Here is a 26,401-nt window from a genome sequence, read left to right as displayed (position 1 = left end):
ACTGTCCACCTTTCTTTTGTCCCAGAGCAGCCAGATATGGATCCCTGCTTTCCACAAGCAGCTGGAATCTCAATCTCTCCAGGAATTCTGCCTGTCTTAGCTTTCCAACCCCCTAATCATGAGAGTACCATGCAAGCACCATGAAATGTAGGTCTGTGCTCCCAGAGCAGATCTCTGGAGTTAGGTATTCAGCAGTCCAAGGCCTTCACTCCCTCCCTGCTCCTTTTCTTTTCCTTCCGCCTTAGAAAATTTTTAGCTAAGAAAATGAGCTGAGGTGGGGGAGCAGTTAGGTCCCGCCGGGCCACAGCTTTCGTGCGTTACACTGTTCTATGAGGCCTGCTCTTTTCTCCAAGTGTATGCAGTCTGGCGCCATCCTCTTTCCTGTTGCTCTCTTTCATTATTAGTTGTATTAATTATATTTTCGTATTATATTCAGTTTTAAGAGGAAGCCTTTGTCTAACCTTGCACGCTGGCATCTTTAATCTCATCTATCATCTATTTTTATAGATGTAGAAACTGAAGCTTGGGCATCTTGCCCAGGTTGTAGAGTTCAGTATTAAAAGTAGGGTTTGGGATTCCTAGCTATCTTGACTTTAACTCCTGTGTTTGGAGGCCCTTATTGCCTATCTTATCATGAGCTGGGGTTTCTATAAAACATTTTTTATTGTTTGAATATGTGTATGTTTTGGGATGTGCCACCACCTTTCTGGAGAAGAGGCAGCATAATAAAGTTTCCTTGAGAAACCATATGCATATGTTATACTTGCATTGTGATCTAAGCCAGTGGTGTTAAAAATGTGATATGTGGGTCATTCACAAATTCTTAAGGAAACAAATACAGAAACAAAGGAAGCATTTAGAAACATCTATAACAATTTCATGTTGGTGCAATAACTAATTTTATATTTTAAAAAAGTATCAGTCAATAGTTGATTGGGGGGAAAAACTGGCTCTTCACTATAGTTAGTTTGAGAAGTACTAATCTAATCCATCTTAAAATATAGAAAAAAATATCCAAGAACTAGAATTCATAATTATTATATATTGGGTAAAAATTTTTAAATGGTGCATCCCTACACTTCTTTCTGATATATAATCAGTGATTTTATTTGCATTAAAATCATTGAGGAAGCATACTTTTAGTCCCAATATCTGGCCATCGTTTCACACAAAAGAAAATACTATTGCTCCCTGCTGATGAACTTCTACAGAATGTCCTTCTTTTTTTTTTTTTTTTTTTTTTTTTTTTTTTTTTTGAGAGGGCATCTCTCATATTTATTGATCAAATGGTTGTTAACAACAATAAAATTCAGTATAGGGGGGTCAATGCTCAATGTACAATCATTAATCCATCTCAAGCCTAATTCTCGTCAGTCTCCAATCTTCTGAAGCATAACGAACAAGTTCTTACATGGTGAACGAATTCTTACAGAGTGAATAAATTCTTACATGGTGAACAGTACAAGGGCAGTCATCACAGAAACTTTCGGTTTTGATCATGCAATATGACCTATAAACCATCAGGTCAAATATTAATATTCATTTGATTTTTGTACTTGATTTATATGTTGATCCCACATTTCTCCCTCTATTATTATTATTATTTTTATTTTTAATAAAATGCTGAAGTGGTAGGTAGATGCAAGATAAAGGTAGAAAACATAGTTTAGTGCTGTAAGAAGGCAAATGTAGATGATCAGATGATCAGGTGTGTGCCTATGGACTAAGTATTAATCCAGGCTAGACAAGGGCAGCAAGACATCCACGGATGCAGAAGATTTCTCTCAAAGCAGGGGGGGTGAGGTTCTGAGCCTCACCTCTGTTGATCCCCAAATTCTCACCTGATGGCCCCCCTGCGACTGTGCCTGTCTTAGGTTGTTCCTCCCTTGAGGAATCTTACCCGTCTCTGGCTAACCAGTCATCTTCCGGGGCCATACAGGGAAATGTAAAGTTGGTAAGTGAGAGAGAAGCCATATTGTTTGCAAAGGTTAGCTTTTTACTTCTTTGCAGATTTATGCCCTGTGGCTTCTATGCCCAGCACTTGTCTCGAGGTATCTTTACCACCTGGAGGAATTATGATACTCGGTAAATTCGATATGAGGCACGAATTCTATTTAAAGTTTGTAATTAGGAAGGAAGAAGAAAAGCTATAGATGTAGCATATGAAGGAAACTTGGGAGGATTGATTATTTCTTTGACATATCTTCTTGTATAGTACCTTAAGTATGTATAGGTTTTAAACTACTAACTAATTTGCACACACATATTGACATAATAGGAATACGGTGACATAAACAAAGCAAATCTATAATTACCAGCCATCTCCAGTGAAGCCAAGAAAACCATTTAGGCACCCTAGGCATTTGTGAAAATTTATCTATGATATGATGGATATTTTCCAACTGTACTTGAACCATCAGACAAATTAAAGCAGCCCATTTCTGGGATCTGTTCACATCCCATATGTTCTTTTAACCATAGATAGTCTATAGTCATGAGATTTTGGGGTGCTACAACTTGCACCCCTCCCAACTCCTGGTTGAGTTCCAACAGTACAGATCCAGTCAAATTCGTTGTCTCACTGTATGCACATGCCAGCCTAGACATCTCCCTCCTCCTTCTTATGGCAAGTCCAGGAGATGGTGGGCTGGATGCAGCCACAACCGCAGCATCGTCCGGATCCCTGTGGAGGCTTTTTGATGATCATCCCCCAGCACGAGTCCTCCAGAGAGTGCTGATGCCGGAAGCTCCTCCTCATATCGTATCTTAGTTCATTTTCTGGGTATCCAAGCTAGGCCTTGATCTTCTGCGTAGAAACAAACAGACCCTTTGCCCACACTTTGACATGCCCTCTATACCACTGTGCAGAACTCATTGGAGGTCAGCACACAGTAACTGCTTTTTTTTTTTTTTTTTAATTAAGAGAAAGGAATATTATCAGAAAAGAGTACCTCCATAGCTGATCATCTGACACCCTTTAAGTGATCAACATTAAGGATATTTAAAGCATGCGTTGATCTTTGATTTACCAATAGTTTTATCCTGTTAAGGAGTAATCCCCCTTTTCTTTCTTTCTTTCTTTTTTTTTTTTTTAAATTTTTAATCTACACTTACCTGAAGAATACTATGTTTACTATGCTCTCCCCTATATCAGGTCCCCCCTAACAACCACATTACGGTTACTGTCCATCAGCTTAGCAAAATGTTGTAGAGTCACTACTTGTCCTCTCTGTGTTGTGCAGCCCACCCTCCCCTTTCTCCCTCCCCCCCATGCATGCTAATCTTAATACCCCCCTTCTTCTTCCCCCCCCTTATCCCTCCCTGCCCACCCATCCTCCCCAGTTCCTTTCCCTTTGGTACCTGTTAGTCCATTTTTGGGTTCTGTAATTCTGCTGCTGTTTTGTTCCTTCAGTTTTTCCTTTGTTCCTATACTCCTCAGATGAGTGAAATCATTTGGTATTTCTCTTTCTCCGCTTGGCTTATTTCACTGAGCATAATACTCTCCAGCTCCATCCATGTTGCTGCAAATGGTTGGATTTTTCCACTTCTTATGGCTGAGTAGTATTCCATTGTGTATATGTACCACATCTTCTTTATCCATTCATCTACCGATGGACATTTAGGTTGCTTCCAATTCTTGGCTATTGTAAATAGTGCTGCGATAAACACAGGAGTGCATCTGTCTTTCTCAAACTTGATTGCTGCGTTCTTAGGGTAAATTCCTAGGAGTGGAATTCCTGGGTCAAATGGTAGGTCTGTTTTGAGCATTTTGATGCACCTCCATACTGCTTTCCACAATGGTTGAACTAATTTACATTCCCACCAGCAGTGTAGGAGGGTTCCCCTTTCTCCACAGCCTCGCCAACATTTGTTGTTGTTTGTCTTTTGGATGGCAGCTATCCTTACTGGTGTGAGGTGATACCTCATTGTAGTTTTAATTTGCATTTCTCTGATAATTAGCGATGTGGAGCATCTTTTCATGTGTCTCTTGGCCATCTGTATTTCTTTTTTGGAGAACTGTCTGTTCAGTTCCTCTGCCCATTTTTTAATTGGGTTATTTGTTTTTTGTTTGTTGAGGCGTGTGAGCTCTTTATATATTCTGGACGTCAAGCCTTTATCAGATCTGTCATTTTCAAATATATTCTCCCATACTGTAGGGTTCCTTTTTGTTCTATTGATGGTGTCTTTCGCTGTACAGAAGCTTTTCAGCTTAATGTAGTCCCACTTGCTCATTTTTGCTGTTGTTTTCCTTGCCCGGGGAGATATGTTCAAGAAGAGATCACTCATGTTTATGTCTAAGAGGTTTTTGCCTATGTTTTTTTCCAAGAGTTTAATGGTTTCGTGACTTACATTCAGGTCTTTGATCCATTTTGAGTTTACCTTTGTATATGGGGTTAGACAATGGTCCAGTTTCATTCTCCTACATGTAGCTGTCCAGTTTTGCCAGCACCATCTGTTGAAGAGACTGTCATTTTGCCATTGTATGTCCATGGCTCCTTTATCAAATATTAATTGACCATATATGTTTGGGTTAATTTCTGGGGTCTCTAATCTGTTCCACTGGTCTGTGGCTCTGTTCTTGTGCCAGTACCAAATTGTCTTGATTACTATGGCTTTGTAGTAGAGCTTGAAGTTGGGGAGTGAGATCCCCCCTACTTTATTCTTCTTTTTCAGGATTGCTTTGGCTATTCGGGGTCTTTGGTGTTTCCATATGAATTTTTGAATTATTTGTTCCAATTCATTGAAGAATGTTGCTGGTAATTTGAGAGGGATTGCATCAAATTTGTATATTGCTTTCGGCAGGATGGCCATTTTGACGATATTAATTCTTCCTAGCCATGAGCATGGGATGAGTTTCCATTTATTAGTGTCCCCTTTAATTTCTCTTAAGAGTGACTTGTAGTTTTCAGAGTATAAGTCTTTCACTTCCTTGGTTAGGTTTATTCCTAGGTATTTTATTCTTTTTGATGCAATGGTGAATGGAATTGTTTTTCTGATTTCTCTTTCTATTGATTCGTTGTTAGTGTATAGGAAAGCTACAGATTTCTGTGTGTTGATTTTGTATCCTGCAACTTTGCTGTATTCCGATATCAGTTCTAGTAGTTTTGGAGTGGAGTCTTTAGGGTTTTTTATGTACAGTATCATATCATCTGCAAATAGTGACAGTTTAACTTCTTCTTTACCAATCTGGATTCCTTGTATTTCTTTGTTTTGTCTGATTGCCGTGGCTAGGACCTCCAGTACTATGTTAAATAACAGTGGGGAGAGTGGGCATCCCTGTCTGGTTCCCGATCTCAGTGGAAATGCTTTCAGCTTCTCGCTGTTCAGTATAATGCTGGCTGTGGGTTTATCATATATGGCCTTTATTATGTTGAGGTACTTGCCCTCTATTCCCATTTTGCTGAGAGTTTTTATCATGAATGGATGTTGAATTTTGTCAAATGCTTTTTCAGCATCTATGGAGATGATCATGTGGTTTTTGTCTTTCTTTTTGTTGATGTGGTGGATGATGTTGATGGATTTTCGAATGTTGTACCATCCTTGCATCCCTGGGATGAACCCCACTTGGTCATGGTGTATGATCCTTTTGATATACTGTTGAATTCTGTTTGCTAATATTTTATTGAGTATTTTTGCATCTACGTTCATCAGGGATATTGGTCTGTAATTTTCTTTTTTGGTGGGGTCTTTGCCTGGTTTTGGTATTAGGGTGATGTTGGCTTCATAGAATGAGTTTGGGAGTATTCCCTCTTCTTCTATTTTGTGGAACACTTTAAGGAGAATGGGTATTATGTCTTCTCTGTGTGTCTGATAAAATTCCGAGGTAAATCCGTCCGGCCCCGGGGTTTTGTTCTTGGGTAGTTTTTTGATTACTGTTTCAATTTCTTTGCTTGTAATTGGTTTGTTTAACTTTTGTGTTTCTTCCTTGGTCAGTCTTGGGAGGTTGTATTTTTCTAGGAAGTTGTCCATTTCTTCTAGGTTTTCCAGCTTGTTGGCATATAGGTTTTCATAGTAGTCTTTAATAATTCTTTGTATTTCTGTGGAGTCTGTCGTGATTTTTCCATTCTCATTTCTGATTATGTTGATTTGTGTTGACTCTCTTTTTCTCTTAATAAGTTGGGCTAGAGGCTTATCTATTTTGTTTATTTTCTCAAAGAACCAGCTCTTGGTTTCGTTGATTTTTGCTATTGTTTTATTCTTCTCAATTTTGTTTATTTCTTCTCTGATCTTTATTATGTCCCTCCTTCTGCTGACTTTAGGCCTCATTTGTTCTTCTTTTTCCAGTTTTAATAATTGTGATGTTAGACTATTCATTTGGGATTGTTCTTCCTTCTTCAAGTGTGCCTGGATTGCTATATACTTTCCTCTTAAGACTGCTTTCGCTGCATCCCACAGAAGTTGGGGCTTAGTGTTGTTGTTGTCATTTGTTTCTATATATTCCTTGATCTCTATTTTGATTTGTTCATTGATCCATTGATTATTTAGTAGCATGTTGTTAAGCCTCCATGTGTTTGTGAGCCTTTTTGTTTTCTTTGTAGAATTTATTTCTACTTTCATACCTTTGTGGTCTGAAAAATTGGTTGGTAGAATTTCAATATTGTGGAATTTACTGAGGCTCTTTTTGTGAGCTAGTATGTGGTCTATTCTGGAGAATGTTCCATGTGCACTTGAGAAGAATGTATATCCTGTTGCTTTTGGATGTAAAGTTCTATAGATGTCTATTAGGTCCATCTGTTCTAGTGTGTTGTTCAGTGCCTGTGTGTCTTTACTTATTTTCTGCCCGGTGGATCTATCCTTTGGGGTGAGTGGTGTGTTGAAGTCTCCTACAATGAATGCATTGCAGTCTATTTCCCTCTTTAGTTCTGTTAGTATTTGCTTCACATATGCTGGTGCTCCTGTATTGGGTGCATATATATTTAGAATGGTTATATCCTCTTGTTGGACTAAGCCCTTTATCATTATGTAGTGGCCTTCTTTATCTCTTGTTACTTTCTTTGTTTTGAAGTCTATTTTGTCTGATATTAGTACTGCAACCCCTGCTTTCTTCTCACTGTTGTTTGCCTGAAATATGTTTTTCCATCCCTTGACTTTTAGTCTATGCTTATCTTTGGGTTTAAGGTGAGTTTCTTGTAAGCAGCATATAGATGGGTCTTGCTTTTTTATCCATTCTATTACTCTATGTCTTTTGATTGGTGCATTAAGTCCATTTACATTTAGGGTGACTATTGAAAGATATGTACTTATTGCCATTGCAGGCTTTAGATTCGTGGTTACCAAAGGTTCAAGGTTAGCTTCTTTAGTATCTTACTGCCTAACTTAGCTCGCTTATTGAGCTGTTATATACACTGTCTGGAGAGTCTTTTCTTCTCTCCCTTCTTATTCCTCCTCCTCCCTTCTTCATATGTTGTGTGTTTTGTTCTGTGCTCTTTTTAGGGGTGCTCCCATCTAGAGCAGTCCCTGTAGGATGCCCTGTAGAGGTGGTTTGTGGGAAGCAAATTCCCTCAGCTTTTGCTTGTCTGGGAATTGTTTGATCCCACCATCATATTTAAATGATAGTCGTGCTGGATACAGTATCCTTGGTTCAAGGCCCTTCTGTTTCATTGCATTAAGTATATCATGCCATTCTCTTCTGGCCTGTAGGGTTTCTGTTGAGAAGTCTGATGTTAGCCTGATTGGTTTTCCTTTATAGGTGACCTTTTTCTCTCTAGCTGCCTTTAAAACTCTTTCCTTGTCCTTGATCCTTGCCATTTTAATTATTATGTGTCTTGGTGTTGTCCTCCTTGGATCCTTTCTGTTGGGGGTTCTGTATAATTCCATGGTCTGTTCGATTATTTCCTCCCCCAGTTTGGGGAAGTTTTCAGCAATTATTTCTTCAAAGACACTTTCTATCCCTTTTCCTCTTTCTTCCTCTTCTGGTATCCCTATAATACGAATGTTTTTCCTTTTGTATTGGTCACATATTTCTCTTAGTGTTGTTTCATTCCTGGAGATCCTTTTATCTCTCTCTATGTCAGCTTCTATACGTTCCTGTTCTCTGGCTTCTATTCCTTCAATGGCCTCTTGCATCTTATCCATTCTGCTTATAAATCCTTCCAGGGATTGTTTCACTTCTGTGATCTCTTTCCTGACATCTGTGATCTCCTTCCGGACTTCATCCCACTGCTCTTGCATTTTTCTCTGCATCTCATCCCACTGCTCTTGCATTTTTCTCTGCATCTCATCCCATTGCTCTTGCATTTTTTTCTGCATCTCTGTCAGCATGTTCATGATTTTTATTTTGAATTCTTTTTCAGGAGGACTAGTTAGGTCTGTCTCCTTCTCAGGTGTTGTCTCTGTGATCTTTGTCTGCCTGTAGTTTTGCCTTTTCATGGTGATAGAGATAGTCTGCAGAGCTGGTACAAGTGACCGCTGGAAGAGCTTCCCTTCTTGTTGGTTTGTAGCCTTTTCCTGGGAGAATAGCGACCTCTAGTGGCTTGTGATGGGCAGCTGTGCGCAGACAGGGCTTCTGCTTCCTGCCCAGTTGCTTTCGGGTTTATCTCCACTGTTGCTGTGGGCTTGGCCTGGCTGGGGCTGTTCCTCCAAAATGGTGGAGCCCCGTTGGAGGGGGAGCAGCCAGGAGACTATTTATCTCCGTAAGGGTCCTCTGTGCTCCCTGCTGCCCAGGGGATTAGAGTGCCCAGAGATCCCCAGATTCCCTGCTTCTGGTCTAAGTGACCTGTCCTGCCCCTTTAAGATTTCCAAAAAGCACTCTCCAAACCAAAACAACAACAGCAACAATGAGAGAGGGAACAGAAAGGAAAAAAAAAAGAAAAAACACGCGATTTTTTTTTTTTTCCTCAGGTGCCGGTCCCAGGCACCCGCGCACTGGTCCTGCTGCCCTGTCTCCCTAGCACCAGGGTCCCTGTCCTTTCAAGGCTTCCAAAAAGCACCCACCCACCGGTCCCGCAGGGAAGGAACGCTCAATATTCTTGGTCCTCAGGCACTGGTCCCACGCACCCGCTCACCAGTCCCGCCGCCCTGCCTCCCTAGCACCGGGGTCCCTGTCCCTTCAAGGCTTCCAAAAAGCACTTGGCAAAAAGAGAGAAAAAAAAAGGGGAAAAACGCGCGATTTCTTCCGTCCTCAGGTGCTGGTCTCAGGCACCCACCCACCGGTCCCACAGGGAAAAATGCGGGATATTCTTTGTCCTCAGGTGCCGGTCCCAGGCACCCGCTCACCAGTCCTGCCGCCCTGCCTCCCTAGCACCGGGGTCCCTGTCCCTTTTAGGCTTCCAAAAAGCACTCACAGAAAAGAGAAAAAAAAAAAGGGGAAAAACGCGCGATTTCCTCTGTCCTCAAGTGCCGGTCTCAGGCACCCGCCCACCGGTCCCGCAGGGAAAAACGGGGGATATTCTTTGTCCTCAGGCGCCGGTCCCAGCCACCCGCTCACCAGTCCCGCCACCGTGCCTCCCTAGCACTGGGGTCCCCGTCCCTTCAAGGCTTCCAAAAAGCGCTTGCCAAAAAGAGAAAAAAAAAAAAGGGGAAAAACGCGCGACCTCCTCCGTCCTCAGCCACCGGTCTCAGGCACCCGCCCCCAGGTCTCGCAGGGAGAAACGCGGGATATTCTTTGTCCTCCGGCGCCGTTCCCAGGCACCTCCTCACCGGTCCCGCCACCCTGCCTCCCCAGCAACGGGGGCCCGTCCCTCTAAGGCTTCCAAAAAGCGCTCGCCAAAAAAAAAAAAAAACTGCTCCGGTTTCTCTCCACCCGCCGGGAGCCGGGGGGAGGGGCGCTCGGGTCCCGCCGGGCTGGGGCTTGTATCTTACCCCCTTCACAAGGCGCTGGGTTCTTGCAGGTGTGGATGTGGTCTGGATGTTGTCCTGTGTCCTGTGGTCTCTATTTTAGGAAGATTTTTCTTTGTTATATTTTCATAGCTCTATGTGTTTTTGGGAGAAGATTTCCACTGCTCTACTCACGCCGCCATCTTGGCTCCCGCCGCATTTCAGAATGTCCTTCTTTTTAATCCTACTTAAATATTTAGAAAATTTTTAGGTAGAAAATCCACATTTCTTTTGTTACTCAGCATTTTTAGCTGTGAATACATAAAAGAGTTGTAAACCCCACAAACTGACTTACTTATTATTAATTAGTTTTTTTAATTCCAAAGAAGAAAAGTGTATCTGAGGAATATGTCAATTGAGGTAATATTGCTTCACAGTTATTATAAGATTACAGTGCACACATTTTCATTGATAGAAATTACTGCTAAATTGATTTTCAGGTTAATCTTCCCCATTCATAAATATTGTATATCTTATTTTCAGTTGTACATGTTGTATTGGAAATATTGCTAAGAAAAAATCATGTCCCTCTCAGTCAAGTTTATACATGTGCTTTATACTCTGTCTACCACTAGTACATTCCTAGGTTTATTGATTAGAATTTAGTTATTTTATACTATTTTATATGCCTTCAGAAAATCAGGACTTTTCCTGAGTTTAATTTGGTTTTGCAGTTCTTCTTTGGTTTTTCAGAAACAAAACTAGAAATGTTTTAGTTTGTGTTTATTCTAAGCTTTATTCCATATGTCATTGTATATTAGCATTTATTTTATCTGTTTATAGCTTTGTATTAATGTCAGTCCTTTGTATCTGAAGCATATATTGATGTATATGTGTTCATATTTATGTTCAAATATAATTTTATAAAAATTTAGAAACCATAGATTGATGATGAAACAGCTTGTAGGATTTTTAATTTATTCCCAGTAACCACTATGTCTGAATCCAGCTCAAGCCTCAAGTATTGTAAGTTATGTGCTGTGCAACATACAGATATGTATAAAACATAATTCTTGCTCTCAAAGACTTCTAGTAGAGCAGTTGCATAGACAGTTCTTCTATAAAACAAAAGCAGTTTGAAATGGAAGGTTGCTGAGATTATATTTGATTCACTTATTTAAGTTCACATTCATCTTGGATTTCTAATAGTGCTTCAAAATACTGCTTTATGTTTGGTTTGCCACTCTGAGAGTTCAGATTATGAAGGTATAATGATAAGGTGAAGTGGTTTTTTCTTCATAAATTTTGTCTTATTTCAAGTCCCTAGGGTCAAATATTACAATCGTAAAGAGAGAACTAGATTGCTTGTATTGCACAATGTATCTGACTTTGTTCTTCACTCCAATCCCACCCAATAGGGAATGGAAATATCGTGAGGTCAGGAATATTCTCTTTAGTCAGTTCCCAAACATAGTATTTGGCACATAGTGCACTGAGGTGAATAATTTCATATGTCAAGTGGCTCAATATTTAAGGTGATTATTCTCTCCAAAGGCGGGATTTGGGATTTGTCTGTTCTCATTTTTATGGATAAAAAGATTGAAGTAGATAATTGGGAAGTTTGTACTGCTTCTCTTCAGCACTACCTTAACCAAGGAAATTTTGATTTAATAAATTAGTAGATTTTTAGCTTTTTTCAATGCAAACAGGTTCAACAAATATAGTTTATAGTGTCAGAGTAATGAACTTACTTTTTCTGAAGATGATGTAAGATGCTATTTTTTTGAGAATATTATAAAAGTAGTATATTGTCTGTCAATGAAATGTAAGACATAACATGTGCATGTAATTTGAGGTAGTTCACAGATCCTGGAGGGCCATTTTATATAGATACAGACACACACATATATATATATATATATATATTTTTTTTTTTAGTAAGATATTATTCACGTACCATACAATTCATCTATTTAAAGTGTATATTTTAGTGGCTTTCAATACATTCATAGTGTTGTGTAACAATCCTTAAAATCAATTTCAGAGCATTTTGTCATCCCCAAAAGAACCCCCTTTCTCAATAGGAGTCCCTCTTCTTTAACCTGCAATTCATTCCTCCCCCTACCTCAACCTTAACCAAAAACTAATTTACTTTCTGTCTCTATAAACTTATCGGTTCTGGATATTTCATAAAAATGGAATCATAAGTTTCTGGTGTCTTGTGAATCATTTGTTTCACTTGGCATGTTTTCAAAGTTTCTCCATGTTACAGTATGTATCAGTATTTCATTCCTTTTTGTGACTGAATTCATTGTATTTTATTTATCCACACATCAGTTGATGGACATTTTGGTTGTTTCCCCTTTTCAGCTGTTATGAATAATACTTCTTTGTACATTCACGTACAGGTTTTTGTGTGGACATGTGTTCATTTCTCTTGGGTATATACCATATATACTCAGTTATAATCCTAAGTAGAATTGCTGATTCATATGGTAATTCTATTTAACCTTTTGAAAACTGCCTATTTTTCCAAAGCAGCTATACCAATATACGTTCCCACCAGCAGTGTACAAGGGTTCCAGTTTCTTCATGTCTTTGCCAATTCTTGTTACTGTGTTTTTTATTTATAGCCATCCCTAGTAGATATGAAGTATCTTATTGTGGTTTGGATTTGCATTTCTCTGATGGTTAATGATGTTGAGTATCATTATTGACCGTTTGTATATCTTCTTTGGAGAAATTTCTGTTCACATTCTTTGACCATTTTTAAATTTGTCCTTTTATTATTGACTTATAAGAGATCTTTATGTAACTAGTTCAAGTCCCTTATCAGAAATATGGGAGATATGTTTTTTTCCATTCTGTTAGTTGTCTATTCACTTTCTTGATGATATCCTTTGAAACACAAAGGTTTTTAATTTTGATGAAGTCCAATTTATCTTTTTCTTTGTATGTCATTGCTTGTAGTGCTTTTAGAGTTATTTCCAAGATGACTGCTTAGCCCTAGGTCACAAAGATTTACTCCTGTATTTTCTTCTAAGAGTTTTATAGTTCTAGCTGTATAGATCTAACTTGGATATATGATCCATTTTGAGTGGATTTTTATGTAGGTGTGAGGAAGGAGTCAACCTCATTGTTTTACATGTGCATATCCAGTTATCCCCAAACCGTTTGTTGAAAAGATCATTTTTACCCCCATTTAATTGTACTGGTATCCCTTGAGACCCATTCTTAGACCATCGTGCAGATCCATGAACCCAGTTTTTTTTTTTTTTTTTGAGAGGGCATCTCTCATATTTATTGATCAAATGGTTGTTAACAACAATAAAATTCTGTATAGGGGAGTCAATGCTCAATGCACAATCATTAATCCATCTCAAGCCTAATTCTCATCAGTCTCCAATCTTCTGAAACATAACGAACAAGTTCTTACATGGTGAACAAATTCTTACATAGTAAGTTCTTACATGGTGAACAGTACAAGGGCATTCATCACAGAAACTTTCGGTTTTGATCACGCATTATGAATTATGAACAATCAGGTCAAATATGAATATTCGTTTGATTTTTATACTTGATTTATATATGGATCCCACATTTCTCCTTTTATTATTATTATTATTTTTATTTTTAATAAAATGCTGAAGTGGTAGGTAGATGCAAGATAAAGATAGAAAACAGAGTTTAGTGTTGTAAAAGAGCAAATGTAGATGATCAGGTGTGTGCCTGTAGACTATGTGTTAATCCAAGCTAGACAAGGGCCTTAAAACATCCACGGATGCAGATTTCTCTCAAAACAGGGGGGTTGAGGTTCTAAGCCTCACTGCTGTTGATCCCCAATTTATCACCTGATGGCCCCCCTGCGACTGTGCCTGTCTTAGGTTGTTCCTCCCTTGAGGAATCTTACCCGTCTCTGGCTAACCAGTCATCTTCCGGGGCCATACAGGGAGATGTAAAACCATGAACCCAGTTTTAAGGAAAGGTGTAGAGTTAGTGAAAAGTCAGCATACCAAAAAAGTGGGGAAGAGGCTACATTACTTTTTAAATTGAGCTTCAGTTAAATCTTTGTAACTACTCTGTATTAGTTATCTATTGCTGCATAGCAAATTATCCACTAACTCAGTGGCCTAAAACAGCAAAATTTCTAAAGCTCATGAACCAAGAGACATAGCGGTGTAGCTCTGGTTCGGAGTTCCTCACTGAGTCACAGTGGAGATGTCTGTTGCTGCGGTGGTCAGATCAAGGCTTGCCCCCAGGGTGGAGGGTCTGCTCCTTAGGCGGCTCACCCACTGGCTGTCGGCAGAAAGCCTCTGTCCCCTAGCACAGGAGTTCCCTTAGGGCTTCTTCAAGTGTTCTCGTGACATGGACCTAGCTTTCCCTAGAGCTAGTGACCTAAAAGAGAGAGTAAGGAGGAAGCTCAAGTGCTTTTATGACCTAGTCTTGGCCATTACATTCTCACTTCTGCCTTATTATTTCATTAGTAGTGAGTCACAAAATTCATCCCGAGAAGCGGGAGGATTTTGGAATTATTATCAAAGAATTTGTGGATGTTTTATACCACCACATATAGTTGTCTCTTTTATTAACAAGTAAGGTCTAATTCCAAACAGCTGATGTTCCTTCATACTGCGTGCCCATTTATAGCTTTCTAAAAGAAGATGATCTCCAAGTCATTCATTTCTTTTTCTTTTTCCTGTTTCGTTTTTGGTGTTTGTTGCATGTCCTTGATATTTCCAACCTAACCTGTCTTGGTATATATTAGGATCAAAACAAAATGGAGGAGTATGTATATCAGAATGTTACATCACAAGTGTGACAGAAATAATATGATTTCTAAATTGGAACAAGTGTCAAAATATTTCCTATTCTTTTACATCCCTAAGTTCTCAGTTATTTTTCCAGTTCTTAGAAAGGTATACATGACTAGTCATTTTTGAAGCTGCCTTTGAATATTTCTGTGACCCTGTGTAATAGCTGACCAGAGTTTTGACCACCTCTAACTCAAGAAACATTTTAAAATTAGCCATTAATTCTGTAGCAAGGGCATATGAACCCATTTTCATACTTTACTTTGTAACTTTGGTTCCTCCTGAAAACTTTTTTGTAGGTAATGATTTTACATGACTTTGGAACTGGTCTCTAGTGGGACCTTGTGGGAGGATGAACACAGAAGAGCTGGAATTATTGAGTGACTCCAAATACCGAAACTATGTAGCTGCAATTGACAAAGCACTGAAGAATTTTGAATACTCCAGTGAATGGGCAGATTTGATATCAGCACTTGGAAAACTTAATAAGGTATGTCTGTCTTATCCATTTCATAAAAAAGTAAAAATCAGAAATCTGCATCTGTACTTACTAGGTTTCTCTAAACCTTGAAGTAAAGACTTAAAAATATATCTAGATCCCATAATTACTCTTAGTACTGCTATTTTACTTCACAATTTGTACTCCTATCTATTCAGGCGTATTTTTGAGGCCAAAACAAGTATACTACTTGAAAAATATAGTTATTCCATCATTACCTGTAAAAACACAAGATTAGGAAGCAAATATGCTAACTTTGAGGGCTAATCAGCTTCTGTAATTGAGCATCAGATATGGTTCTTGAGTGCCTGGAAGCAAAATGAAAAACTGCATATGGAAAGTGGTAAATGCTATGTTCTTTCCAAATAGTATGTAGTGGTAAGGAACTATTTTATATCTAGGCAGTCCTTAATTATGTTAAGTACTTTTTGCAAAACTGACAAGTATTCGCTTAGGCCTTGAAAGGTGGCCTTGACTGACAAGTATTAGCTTAGGCCTTGAAAGGTGGCCTTGAATGAACCTTCTTGACATATTTGGGTTCTGTCCACTACGGTTATGGTGGTGGCATCAATTCATAGCTTTAAATTTTGACTTCCTTTTATTTTTTTTAACTTAGATCTGAATTTTCTTACTTTACACCTGTAGTTTCGATTTTGCGTTTTTTTTTAATAGTTGTTATTAAATAGAGATGCTTCTAAATATTAAATGGACTGGGGGAGCAGACAGGGAAGGAGAGTTCTTCCACTAACACCACACAGTTTGGGATATGAATATTGGGAAAAAAATGTTTTAAAATACATACCAAGGACATGAGTTTTCAACCTCATACTTACTATAGATAATTGACTCTTATCTTCAAATCTTCCATTTTTCAATGTACCAAGGATTTATCTTAAAATTAGATAAACAAACTTCTGTTTGACATGTTAGCTTATAACATTTATCATTTGAATTTAATAAATTCTCAATTTTTTTTACAACATCCCCAAGAAATTGAATCTAAAAATACAAGTTTGCTTAAAGGTAGTTAGATTCTTTTTTGTTCTGAAAAGTTGCTTTCTAAAGATTTACTAGGAACTTTGTTTAAAAGCAATTCATTATGCCTAATTAAGTACCTAATTAGTTTTGTGTAGTTAACCAATATTCATGAAAATAGATTTCACTGTATCCAGATAACACAATGGGAAGTATGTAAGTCATTGATGAAACATACTTAAAAACATGAAACATTTTTGGTGAAACAAGACAGGGATTATATATATATATATGTATAGAGAGAGAAAGAGAGAAGATAGTCTAAATATGTTTTAATATAACAATTTGTTTACTAATATACTAAATATTCATCGCATCCATACAAGTTTTCCAACTCAGAAATCCTTTTAGAAAATGGTGCTATATTTTTCTTTTTAAAAAAAATTTATTTGGTATTAATATAATTTCTTTATTGAAGCATATTTTTTTTATAGATCATTAAATTTCCTTCAACAGATGTACTATGGTAATGTAGTTTTCTTTAAAGTATGTGTTAATACTGGCTCTTTGCTCCTGTGTCCAAAATTCAAATTAATATTCTAGAAATGCAAGGCAGCTAGTTTGAGAGACTAAAATGTTTTTCATAGCTGTGTTCATATTGGTGTTTTGCCCTTAATTTGCTTTTCACTTATAGATATCAATTCTTTACATTCTTTACATCTGATTTAAAACTGAATTAAAGGCTTATAGTGGAAACAACATTGAAAATGTTATATGTAAGTGGACATCATTTAGCGCCTTCACTTTTTTTAATGAACTAGGAGATCTAGTGCTAACTCTTGTTATGTGCTCTTTGGCAGGTCATTTTATATATTTTAACTTTAGAACTGTTTATTTTACAAAATAAAAACTTTGTATTTCTTCTAAATTCTAGTTATAGTATATTATACTGTATTCATTAAGAGTATTTATTTGTAATATTCTATTGGCACTTTACCATAATACTTTGAAGAACTACATTTGTAAGTTCTTTTTGTTACTTCAATAACTCCTTTCGGTGGTTTGTAAGATAAGATCTTCTATAAATTCTATTGTGACCATTATCTATAAAGTTGTATAGTTGAGTATATACAGCAAGATGTATTTGGTTGAGTTGGGAATTTAAGTTAGTAAAAACAAATGGGCAATTATAATCTCATGTAGATTCTTGTAAGCATTAGAATTACTTGTTATACTATGATATACTAAAGTTGTGGTTGTCCCTCTTCCAAGTACACATCTATGTTGAGGTCTAATTTTCTTCAAATTTTTCAAAGGATCTACCAAAATAGATTGAAGGATGACTGATACTAAAGATTTGCAAAAATCTAAAATAATGCCTCTTATGAATAAATTTGTTTTGGAAAATATTTTTCATAAAATTATTTCTATTAAGATGTAGTGGGCTTATTTATTTTTAATTGATGAATGTGTCTTTAAATTCTCAGTTTTAATTTTAAATGTGTATGTTGATCGATGAAACTGACAAAAAGAAAAAGTTCTTTGGCATCCCCTAGTTTGTTTTTTTTTTGGTATGTAAAGAAGTCCTATAAGGATATTCGATAATACTGTGCTAGAAAATGGAAATAAATTGAAATGTAATCTTTTTGTTTTTCTCAACTGAATTAAAGTATTTCCTTCAAGGTTTTACAAAATAATGCAAAGTACCAGGTAGTACCCAAAAAGCTGACAATAGGCAAACGCCTAGCTCAGTGTCTACATCCAGCATTACCAGGTGGAGTTCATCGGAAGGCGCTTGAAACATATGAAATTATCTTCAAAATCATTGGACCTAAGCGACTTGCCAAAGATCTTTTTTTATATAGGTAAGATTAATTTTACTATTTACATATAAATAAAATACATTTTTACTTTTATGCTTTTTGCATCAAAAACTAAATTGAGAACTCCTTAATGTTGGAGGTGTTCAGATATCTTAAATATTTTGATAGTTAAGTGCTTTTAAGAACGTTAGAATATTTCTTAGTGTAGGATTTTTTTCCTTAGATGTCACTTATGAAATTTTCATTAAAAATTGTTAAGACTACAATATACTGTACCTTTTTAACCTTGAGAACTACCCTGAGAAAAAGTATGATATCTTGATATCTCTTACAACATAGTTGACCATTCTCTACTTAAATAGTCTTTTTCTCTTGGCTTCTGTGATACCATATTCTCCAGTTTACTTTCTCAATCTCCTTTACGAGTTTGTCCCTTTTCTCTGAACTTTACATTTGGAGTTTTTAAGGCTTGCTTAGTCCTGTGCCTTTTGTTTTCACTTTATCATCTCTTCTTGGGCAAGCTTATCTACCCTCATGATTTATCTTCTTTGTGCTCTCAACTTCTATCACCAGTGTTGACTTCTGCTTTAAATTCCTGACTTGCTTATCATCTCTATGTGGATCTAAAGGTAACTGAAACTCAACGTGTTGCAAACTGAACTCATCTACTCCTGTACACCGGGCCACCTACAGTGCACTAAAGCTCAATAAATAACACCACCATCCATCCATTTACACAAACCTGAAGTCTGAATTACACTTGATATCTTTTTTCTTTGCCCATTTCTCCTTCCCCCCATACACATTTATCACTAAGAGTTCTGTTTCATACTAGTTAAGAGCAGAGGCAGTGGAGTCAAACAGTTTGTCTTTACCACTAAGTAGTTCTATGCTCTTGGGCCATTTTCTTCATCTTTCTATGTGTGTATTCTCATCTGTAAAATGGGAATAAGATTACGAGTTTCATAGGATTGTTAATATAATTAAAAGATGTAATATATGTGAAGAGCTTAGAACAATGTGCAGCATATAGTTAAGTGTTCGATAAGTATTTGATATATGTATATATTATAAAATGATTACCAGAGTAAGTTTAGTTAATGCATCCATCATCTCACATAGTTAAATTTTTTTTTTTCCTGTGCCGAGAACATTTAAGATCTACTCACTTAGCAACTTTCAGATACAGGCATACCTCAGAGATAATTGCAGGTTCAGTTCCAGACCAGCACAGTAAAGAGAATATTGCAATAAAGTGAGTCAAATGAATAGTTTGTTTTCCTAGTGCATATAAAAGTAATGTTTATACTACACTCTAGTCTGTTAAGTGTACAATAACATTATTTCTAAAAAAAAGTATATATCTTAATTTAAAAAATACTTTATTGCTAAAAAATACTAACCATCAGCTTTCAATGAGTCATTATCACTAATCACAGATCAGCATAACAAATATCATAATATTGAAAATGTTTGAAAAACTGTGAGATTTACCAAGATGTGACACAGTGACATGAAGTGAGCAAATGCTGTTGGAAAAATGATACCAGTAGGTTTGCTTGACACAGGGTTGCCACAAACCTTCAATTTATAAAAAATTCAGTATTTGCAAAGTGCTATAAAATGAAGTATGCCTGTGTGCAATACAGTACTGTTAACTATAGTCACCAGCTGTGCATTTAATAAGTTCCCCAGAACTTAACTTATCTTACAACTGGGTACCTTTTGACCACCTTCACACATTTCCTCCACTTCCCCACCGCTGGCAGCTACCAGTCTCTTCTCTAAGAATTTGGGGTTTTTTAGGTTCCATATTTAAGTGAGATCATACAATCAGTATCTGTCATTCTCTAACTAATTTCACTTAGCATAATGCCCTCAAGCTCCATCCATATTATCACAAACGGCAAGATTTCTTTCCTTTTTTATGGCTGAAAAATATTCCTGTGTGTGTGTGTGTGTGTGTGTGTGTGTGTGTGTGTGTCACAGTTTCTTCATTCATTCATCCATTGATGGACATTAGGTTACTTCTGTCTTGTCTATTGTAAATAATGCTCCAGTGAACATGGGAGTGCAGGTATCTCTTCAGGATAGTGATTTCATTTCCTTTGGGATATATATCCAGCAGTGGGGTTTATAGATTATACAGTAGGTTAATTTTTAACTTTGTGAGGCCAATCCATACTGTTTTCTGTAGTGGCTGTACTGCATTCCCACCAACAGTGTACAAGGGTTCTCTTTTCTCCACTTCCTAGCAGGTGTGAGGTGATACTTCATTGTGGTTTTGACTTATAATTCTCTGATGATTAATGATGGTGAGCACCTTTTCATGCACCTGTTTGCCCTTTGAATATTTTGTTTGGAAAAAAATATCTATTCAGGTCTTTTGCCCCAAATTTTTCAATTGGATTATTTTGTTTTTTTTTTTTTTACAGTTGAGTTGTATGAGTCCCTTATATATTTTGGATATTAACCCCTTATCGGGTATGTGGTTTGCAAATATTTTCTATGATTCCATAGATTGTGTTTTCATTTTCCTGATTGTCTTGTGCTATGCTGTAGTTTTCTGGTTTGATATAGCTCCACTTATTTATTTTTGTTTTTGTTTCTTGTGCTTTAGATGCCATATACAAAAAAATCATTGCTAAGACCAGTGTCAAGGAGCTTTTTCCCTGTTTTCTTCCAAGAGTTTTGTGCTTTTCAAGCCTTATATTTACGTCTTAAATCCATTTCAAGTTAAGTCTCATGAGTGGCATAAGATAGGGGTCGAGTTTGCTTTGCATGTGCTTATCCAGTTTTCCTCTTTTTCTCTTGACATTGGTTACTAGATATCCTTTTTTTCACTTTGATCATTCTTGTCAAAAGTTTATCAATTTTGTTAGTCCTTTTAAAAAATAAACTTAACCTTGCTGATTTACTTTACTGTGTCTGTATTTTCTCTCTAAATTCTGTGTGGATGTCTTAAAATAGTATCTAACATCAGTAACAGGTATTTTTTAATAGTAATATATACTACATTCCAAAGAACAGCACTTAAAAAAAGTTGAGGATTGCTGAATTGTTGTTGCATATAATTTTCTAATAGCTGTTAGATTTTCCTTTCTTTAAGGCAAGACTTATAAAAGAGTCATGCCTTCTACTTTTTTTTGTCCTTTTTTAAAATTTTTTTATCATTAATCTACAATTACATGAAGAACATTATGTTTACTAGGGTCCACCCTTCACCAAGTCCCCCCAACATACCCCTTCACAGTCACTGTCCATCAGCGTAGTAAGATGTTGTCTTCTCTGTGTTGCACAGCCCTCCCCATTCCCTGCCCTCACATTATACATGCTAATGGTAATACCCCCTTTCTTCTTCCCCACCCTTATCCCTCCCTTCCCACCCATCCTCCCCAGTCCCTTTCCCTTTGGTAACTTAAGTCCATTCTTGGGTTCTGTGATTCTGCTGCTGTTTTGTTCCTTCAGTTTTCCTTTGTTCTTATACTCCACATATGAGTGAAATCATTTGGTACGTGTCTTTCTCTGCCTGGCTTATTTCACTGAGCATAATACCCTGTAGCTCCATCCATGTTGCTGCAAATGGTAGGATCTGTTTTTTTTCTTATGGCTGAGTAATATTCCATACTGTGTATGTACCACATCTTCTTTATCCATTCATCTACTGATGGACATTTACGTTGCTTCCATATCTTGGCTATTGTAAATAGTGCTGCAATAAACACAGGGGTGCATCTGTCTTTTTCAAACTGGAGTGCTGGATTCTTAGGGTAAATTCCTAGAAGTGTAATTCCTGGGTCAAATGGTATTTCTATTTTGAGCATTTTGAGGAACCTCCATACTGCTTTCCACAATGGTTGAACTAATTTACATTCCCACCAGCAGTGTAGGAGGGTTCCCCTTTCTCCACAACCTCACCAACATTTGTTGTTGTTTGTCTTTTGGATGGTAGCTATCTTTACTGGTGTGAGGTGATATCTCATTGTGGTTTTAATTTGCATTTCTCTGATGACAAGCGATGTGGAGCATCTTTTCATGTGTCTGTTGGCCATCTGAATTTCTTCTTTGGAGAACTGTATGTTCATCTCCTCTGCCCATTTTTTAATTGGATTATTTGCTTTTTGTTTGTTGAGGTGTGTGAGCTCTTTATATATTTTGGATGTAAAGCCTTTATCGGATCTGTCACTTACGAATATATTCTCCCATACTGTAGGATACCATTTTGTTCTATTGATGGTGTCCTTTGCTTTACAGAAGCTTTTCAGCTTAATGTAGTCCCACTTGTTCATTTTTGCTTTTGTTTTCCTTGCTGGGGAGATATGTTCATGAAGAAGTCGCTTATGTTTATGTCCAAGAGATTTTTGCCTATGTTCTTTTCTAAGAGTTTTATGGTTTTATGACTTACATTCAGCTCCTTGATCCATTTCAAATTTACTTTTATGTATGGGGTTAGATAGTGATCCAGTTTCACTCTCTTACATGTAGCTGTACAGTTTTGCCAGCACTATCATTTCCCCATTGTATGTCCAGGGCTCCCTTATCATATATTAATTGACCATATATGTTTTGGTTAATGTCTGGAGTCTCTATTTTGTTCCACTGGTCTGTGGCTCTGTTCTTGTGCCAGTACCAAATTGTCTTGATTACTGTGGCTTTGTAGTAGAGCTTGAAGTTGGAGAGTGAGATTCTCCCGCCCCACTTTATTCTTCCTTCTCAGGATTGCTTTTGCTATTCGGGGTCTTTGGTGTTTCCATATGAATTTTTGAACTATTTGTTCTAGTTTGTTGAAGTATGTTGCTGGTAATTTGAGAGGGATTGCATCAAATCTGTATATTGCTTTGGGCAGGATGGCCATTTTGATGATATTAATTCTTCCTAGCCAGGAGCATGGATGAGTTTCCATTTGTTAGTGTCCTCTTTAATTTCTCTTAAGAGTGTCTTATAGTTCTTAGGATATAGGTCTTTCACTTCCTTGGTTAGGTTTATTCCTAGGTATTTTACTCTTTTTGATGTCATTGTGAATGGAATTGTTTTCCTGATTTCTCTATTAGTTCATTGTTAGTGTATAGGAAAGCTACAGATTTCTGTGTGTTAATTTTGTATCCTGCAACTTTGCTGCATTCTGATATTAGTTCTAGTAGTTTTGGAGTGGAGTCTTCAGGGTTTTTATATACAATATCATATCATCTGCAAATAGTGACAGTTTGACTTCTCTTTTACCAATCTGGATTCCTTGTATTTGTTTGTTTTGTCTGATTGCCATGGCTAGGACCTCCAGTTCTATGTTGAATAACAGTGGGGAGAGTGGGCATCCCTGTCTTGTACCCCATCTCAGAGGAAAAGCTTTCAGCCTCTCGCTGTTCAGTGTGATGTTGGCTGTGGATTTATCATATTTGGCCTTTATTATGTTGAGGTACTTGCTCTCTATACCCATTTTGCTGAGAGTTTTTATCATGAATAGATGTTGAATTTTGTCAAATGCTTTTTCAGCATCTGTGGAGATGATCATATAGTTTTTGTCCTTTTTGTTTATGTGGTGGATGATTCTGATGGATTTTCAAATGTCGTACCATCCTTGCAACCCTGGTATGAATCCCACTTGGTCGTGGTGTATGATCCTTTTTTTTGAATTCAGTTTGCTAATATTTTATTGAGTATTTTGGCATATTCATTCATTAGGGATTTTGGTCTGTAATTTTCTTTTATGGTGGGTTCTTTGCCTGGTTTTGGTATTAGGGTGATGTTGGCTTCATAGAATGAGTTTGGGAGTATTCCCTCCTCTTCTATTTTTTTGGAACACTTTAAGGAGAATGGGTATTATGTCTTCTCTGTATGTTTGATAAAATTCCGAGGTAAATCCATCTGGCCCTGGGGTTTTGTTCTTGGTTGGTTTTTTGATTACCACTTCAATTTCTTTGCTGGTAATTGGTGTGTTTAAATTCTAGTGTGTTGTTCAGTGCCTCTGTGTCCTTACTTATTTTCTGTCTGGTGCATCTGTCCTTTGGAGTGAGTGGTGTGTTGAAGTCTCCCAAAATGAATGCATTGCATTCTATTTCTTCCTTTAATTCTGTTAGTATTTGTTTCACATATGTTGGTGCTCCTGTATTGGGTGCATATATATTTATAATAGTTATATCCTCTTGTTGGACTGAGCCCTTTATCATTATGTAATGTCCTTCTTTATCTCTTGTTACTTTCTTTGTTTTGAAGTCTATTTTGTCTGATACTAGTATTGCAACACCTGCTTTTTTCTCCGTGTTGTTTTGCATGAAATGTTTTTTTCCATCCCTTGACTTTTAATCTGTGCATGTCTTTGGGTTTGAGGTGAGTCTCTTGTAAACAGCATATAGATGGGTCTTGCTTTTTTATCCGTTCTGTTACTCTGTGTCTTTTGATTCGTGCATTCAGTCCATTTACATTTAGGGTGATTATTGCAAGATATGTACTTATTGCCATTGCAGGCTTTCAGTTTGTGGTTACCAAAGGTTCAAGGTTAGCTTCTTTACTATCTTACTAACTTCACTCGCTTATTGAGCTAGTATAAACACTGTATGATGATTCTTTATTTCTCTCCCTTCTTATTCCTCCTCCTCCATTCTTCATATGTTGGGTGTTTTGTACTGTGCTCTTTTTAGGAGTGTTCCCATCTAGAGCAGTCCCTCTAAGATACCCTGTAGAGGTGGTTTGTGAGAGTCAAATTCCCTCAACTTTTGCTTGTCTGGGAATTGTTTAATCCCTCCTTCATATTTAAATGGTAATCGTGCTGGATATAGTATTCTTGGTTCAAGGCCCTTCTGTTTCATTGCATTAAATATATCATGCCATTCTCTTCTGGCCTGTAAGGTTTCTGTTGAGAAGTCTGATGATAGTCTGATGGGTTTTCCTTTGTAGGTGTCATTTTTCCTCTATCTAGCTGCCTTTAAAACTCTGTCCTTGTCCTTGATCTTTGTCATTTTAATTATTATGTGTCTTGGTGGTGTCCTCCTTCGGCCCCTTCTGTTGGGAGTTCTGTGTACTTCTGTGGTCTGATCGATTTTTTTCCTCCCCCAGTATGGGCATGTTTTCAGCCATTATTTCTTCAAAGACACTTTCTATCCCTTTTTCTCTCTTCTTCTTCTGGTACCCCTATAATGCGGATATTGTTCGTTTTGGATTGGTCACACAGTTCTCTTAATATTGTTTCGTTCCTTGAGATCCTTTTATCTCTCACTGCGTCAGCTTCTATGCGTTCCTGTTCTCTGGTTTCTATTCCATCAATGACCTCTTGCATCTTATTCATTCTGCTTATACATCCTTCCAGAGATTGTTTCATTTCTGTAATCTCCTTCCGGATGTCATCCCTTAGCTCTTGCATATTTCTCTGCAGCTCCGTCAGCATAGTTATGACCTTTATTTTGAATTCTTTTTCAAGAAGATTGGTTAGGTCTATCTCCTTCTCAGGGGTTGACTTTGTGATTTTGGTCTGTATCAAATTATTCGGCCTTTTCATGGCAATAGAGGTAGTTGCGCGGGGCTGGCGTGTGTTTTGGGTTGGAGAACGTCCTTCTTGCTGGTTTATGGCCTTCCTCTCCTGGGATAACAGCGACCTCTCGTGGCTTGTGCTGGGCAGCTGCGCGCAGACAGGGCCTCTGATTCTTGCCCAGCCACTGTGGAGTTAAGCTCTGCAGTTGCTGTGGGCATGGCCGGCCTCAGGCTGCTGCTCCAATATGGTGGAGCCGCGTCAGAGGGAAACAGGCAGGAGGCTGTTTATCGCTGTGAGGGGCCTCTCAGCTGAGCTGCCCCCCAGGGGGTTAGGGCACCCAGGGTTCCCTGGGACTCCCAGCTTTGGGGTCCCTGTCCCTTTAAGACTTTCAAAAAGCACTCGCTTTTCTTTGTCCCAGAGGTGCCAGCTGCGCGGACCTGCTCAGAGGTCTTACTGTCCTGTTTCCCTAGTATCCAGCATACCACGCACTGTGTGTCTGTTCTGCAGTGCGGATGGCTGGGGCTGGGTGTTTAGCAGGCCTGGGCTCCCTCTCCTTCCACGCTCCAACTCCTCTCCTCCTGCCAGGAGCTGGGGTAAGGGGTGCTTGGGTCCCACTGGGCCACGGCTTGTATCTTACCCTCTTTGCGATGCACTGGGTTCTCACAGGTGTGGATGTAGTCTGGCTGTTGTCCTGTATCTTCTGGTCTCTCTTTTAAGGATAGTTGTATTTGTTGTATTTTCAAAAATATATATGGTTTTGGGAGGAGATTTCCACTGCTCTACTCATCCTCCCATCTTGGTTCCACCCTCTTCCTCCTACTTTTTAAACTCTTAAATAGCATTGATTTTACCTTAACAGTTGTTTTACAAACTTGTAGTATATCTGATTTTATCAGTATTATGTTATATAAGAATAATAAACTCTGGGATACCATTTCTGAATACCATTTCTAAATATGACATCCTTACACATACAAACATTATGGAGTAAAATTATATTGGTTATCTATATATTTTAGAAGTATAGCTAATTTAGAAAGTAAAGTTCATATTAATGCTAGACTTTATTTTTTAT

General features: G+C 37.7%; 1 protein-coding gene across 9 annotated transcripts in view; it reads left to right on the top strand.

The window, feature by feature from the left end:
• The window catches only part of DOP1A (DOP1 leucine zipper like protein A), a 160,098-nt gene that overhangs the window by 38,492 nt on the left and 95,205 nt on the right, over positions 1 to 26,401 (top strand). For all 9 annotated transcript variants that reach the window (XR_012124158.1, XM_037004942.2, XM_073219408.1 and 6 more), the window contains exons 2-3: positions 14,867 to 15,057; positions 17,725 to 17,906. Coding sequence is in view for 8 of the 9 variants with exons in the window: in XM_037004942.2 (XP_036860837.1) it covers positions 14,920 to 15,057; positions 17,725 to 17,906 (320 nt within the window). In the remaining variant the exon portion in view is untranslated. The remainder of the gene's footprint in view (positions 1 to 14,866; positions 15,058 to 17,724; positions 17,907 to 26,401) is intronic.

This window comes from Manis javanica, chromosome 13 (genome assembly GCF_040802235.1).
Source record: "Manis javanica isolate MJ-LG chromosome 13, MJ_LKY, whole genome shotgun sequence".
NCBI lineage: Eukaryota > Metazoa > Chordata > Mammalia > Pholidota > Manidae > Manis > Manis javanica.
This window is presented reverse-complemented; position numbering and strand designations above follow the sequence as displayed.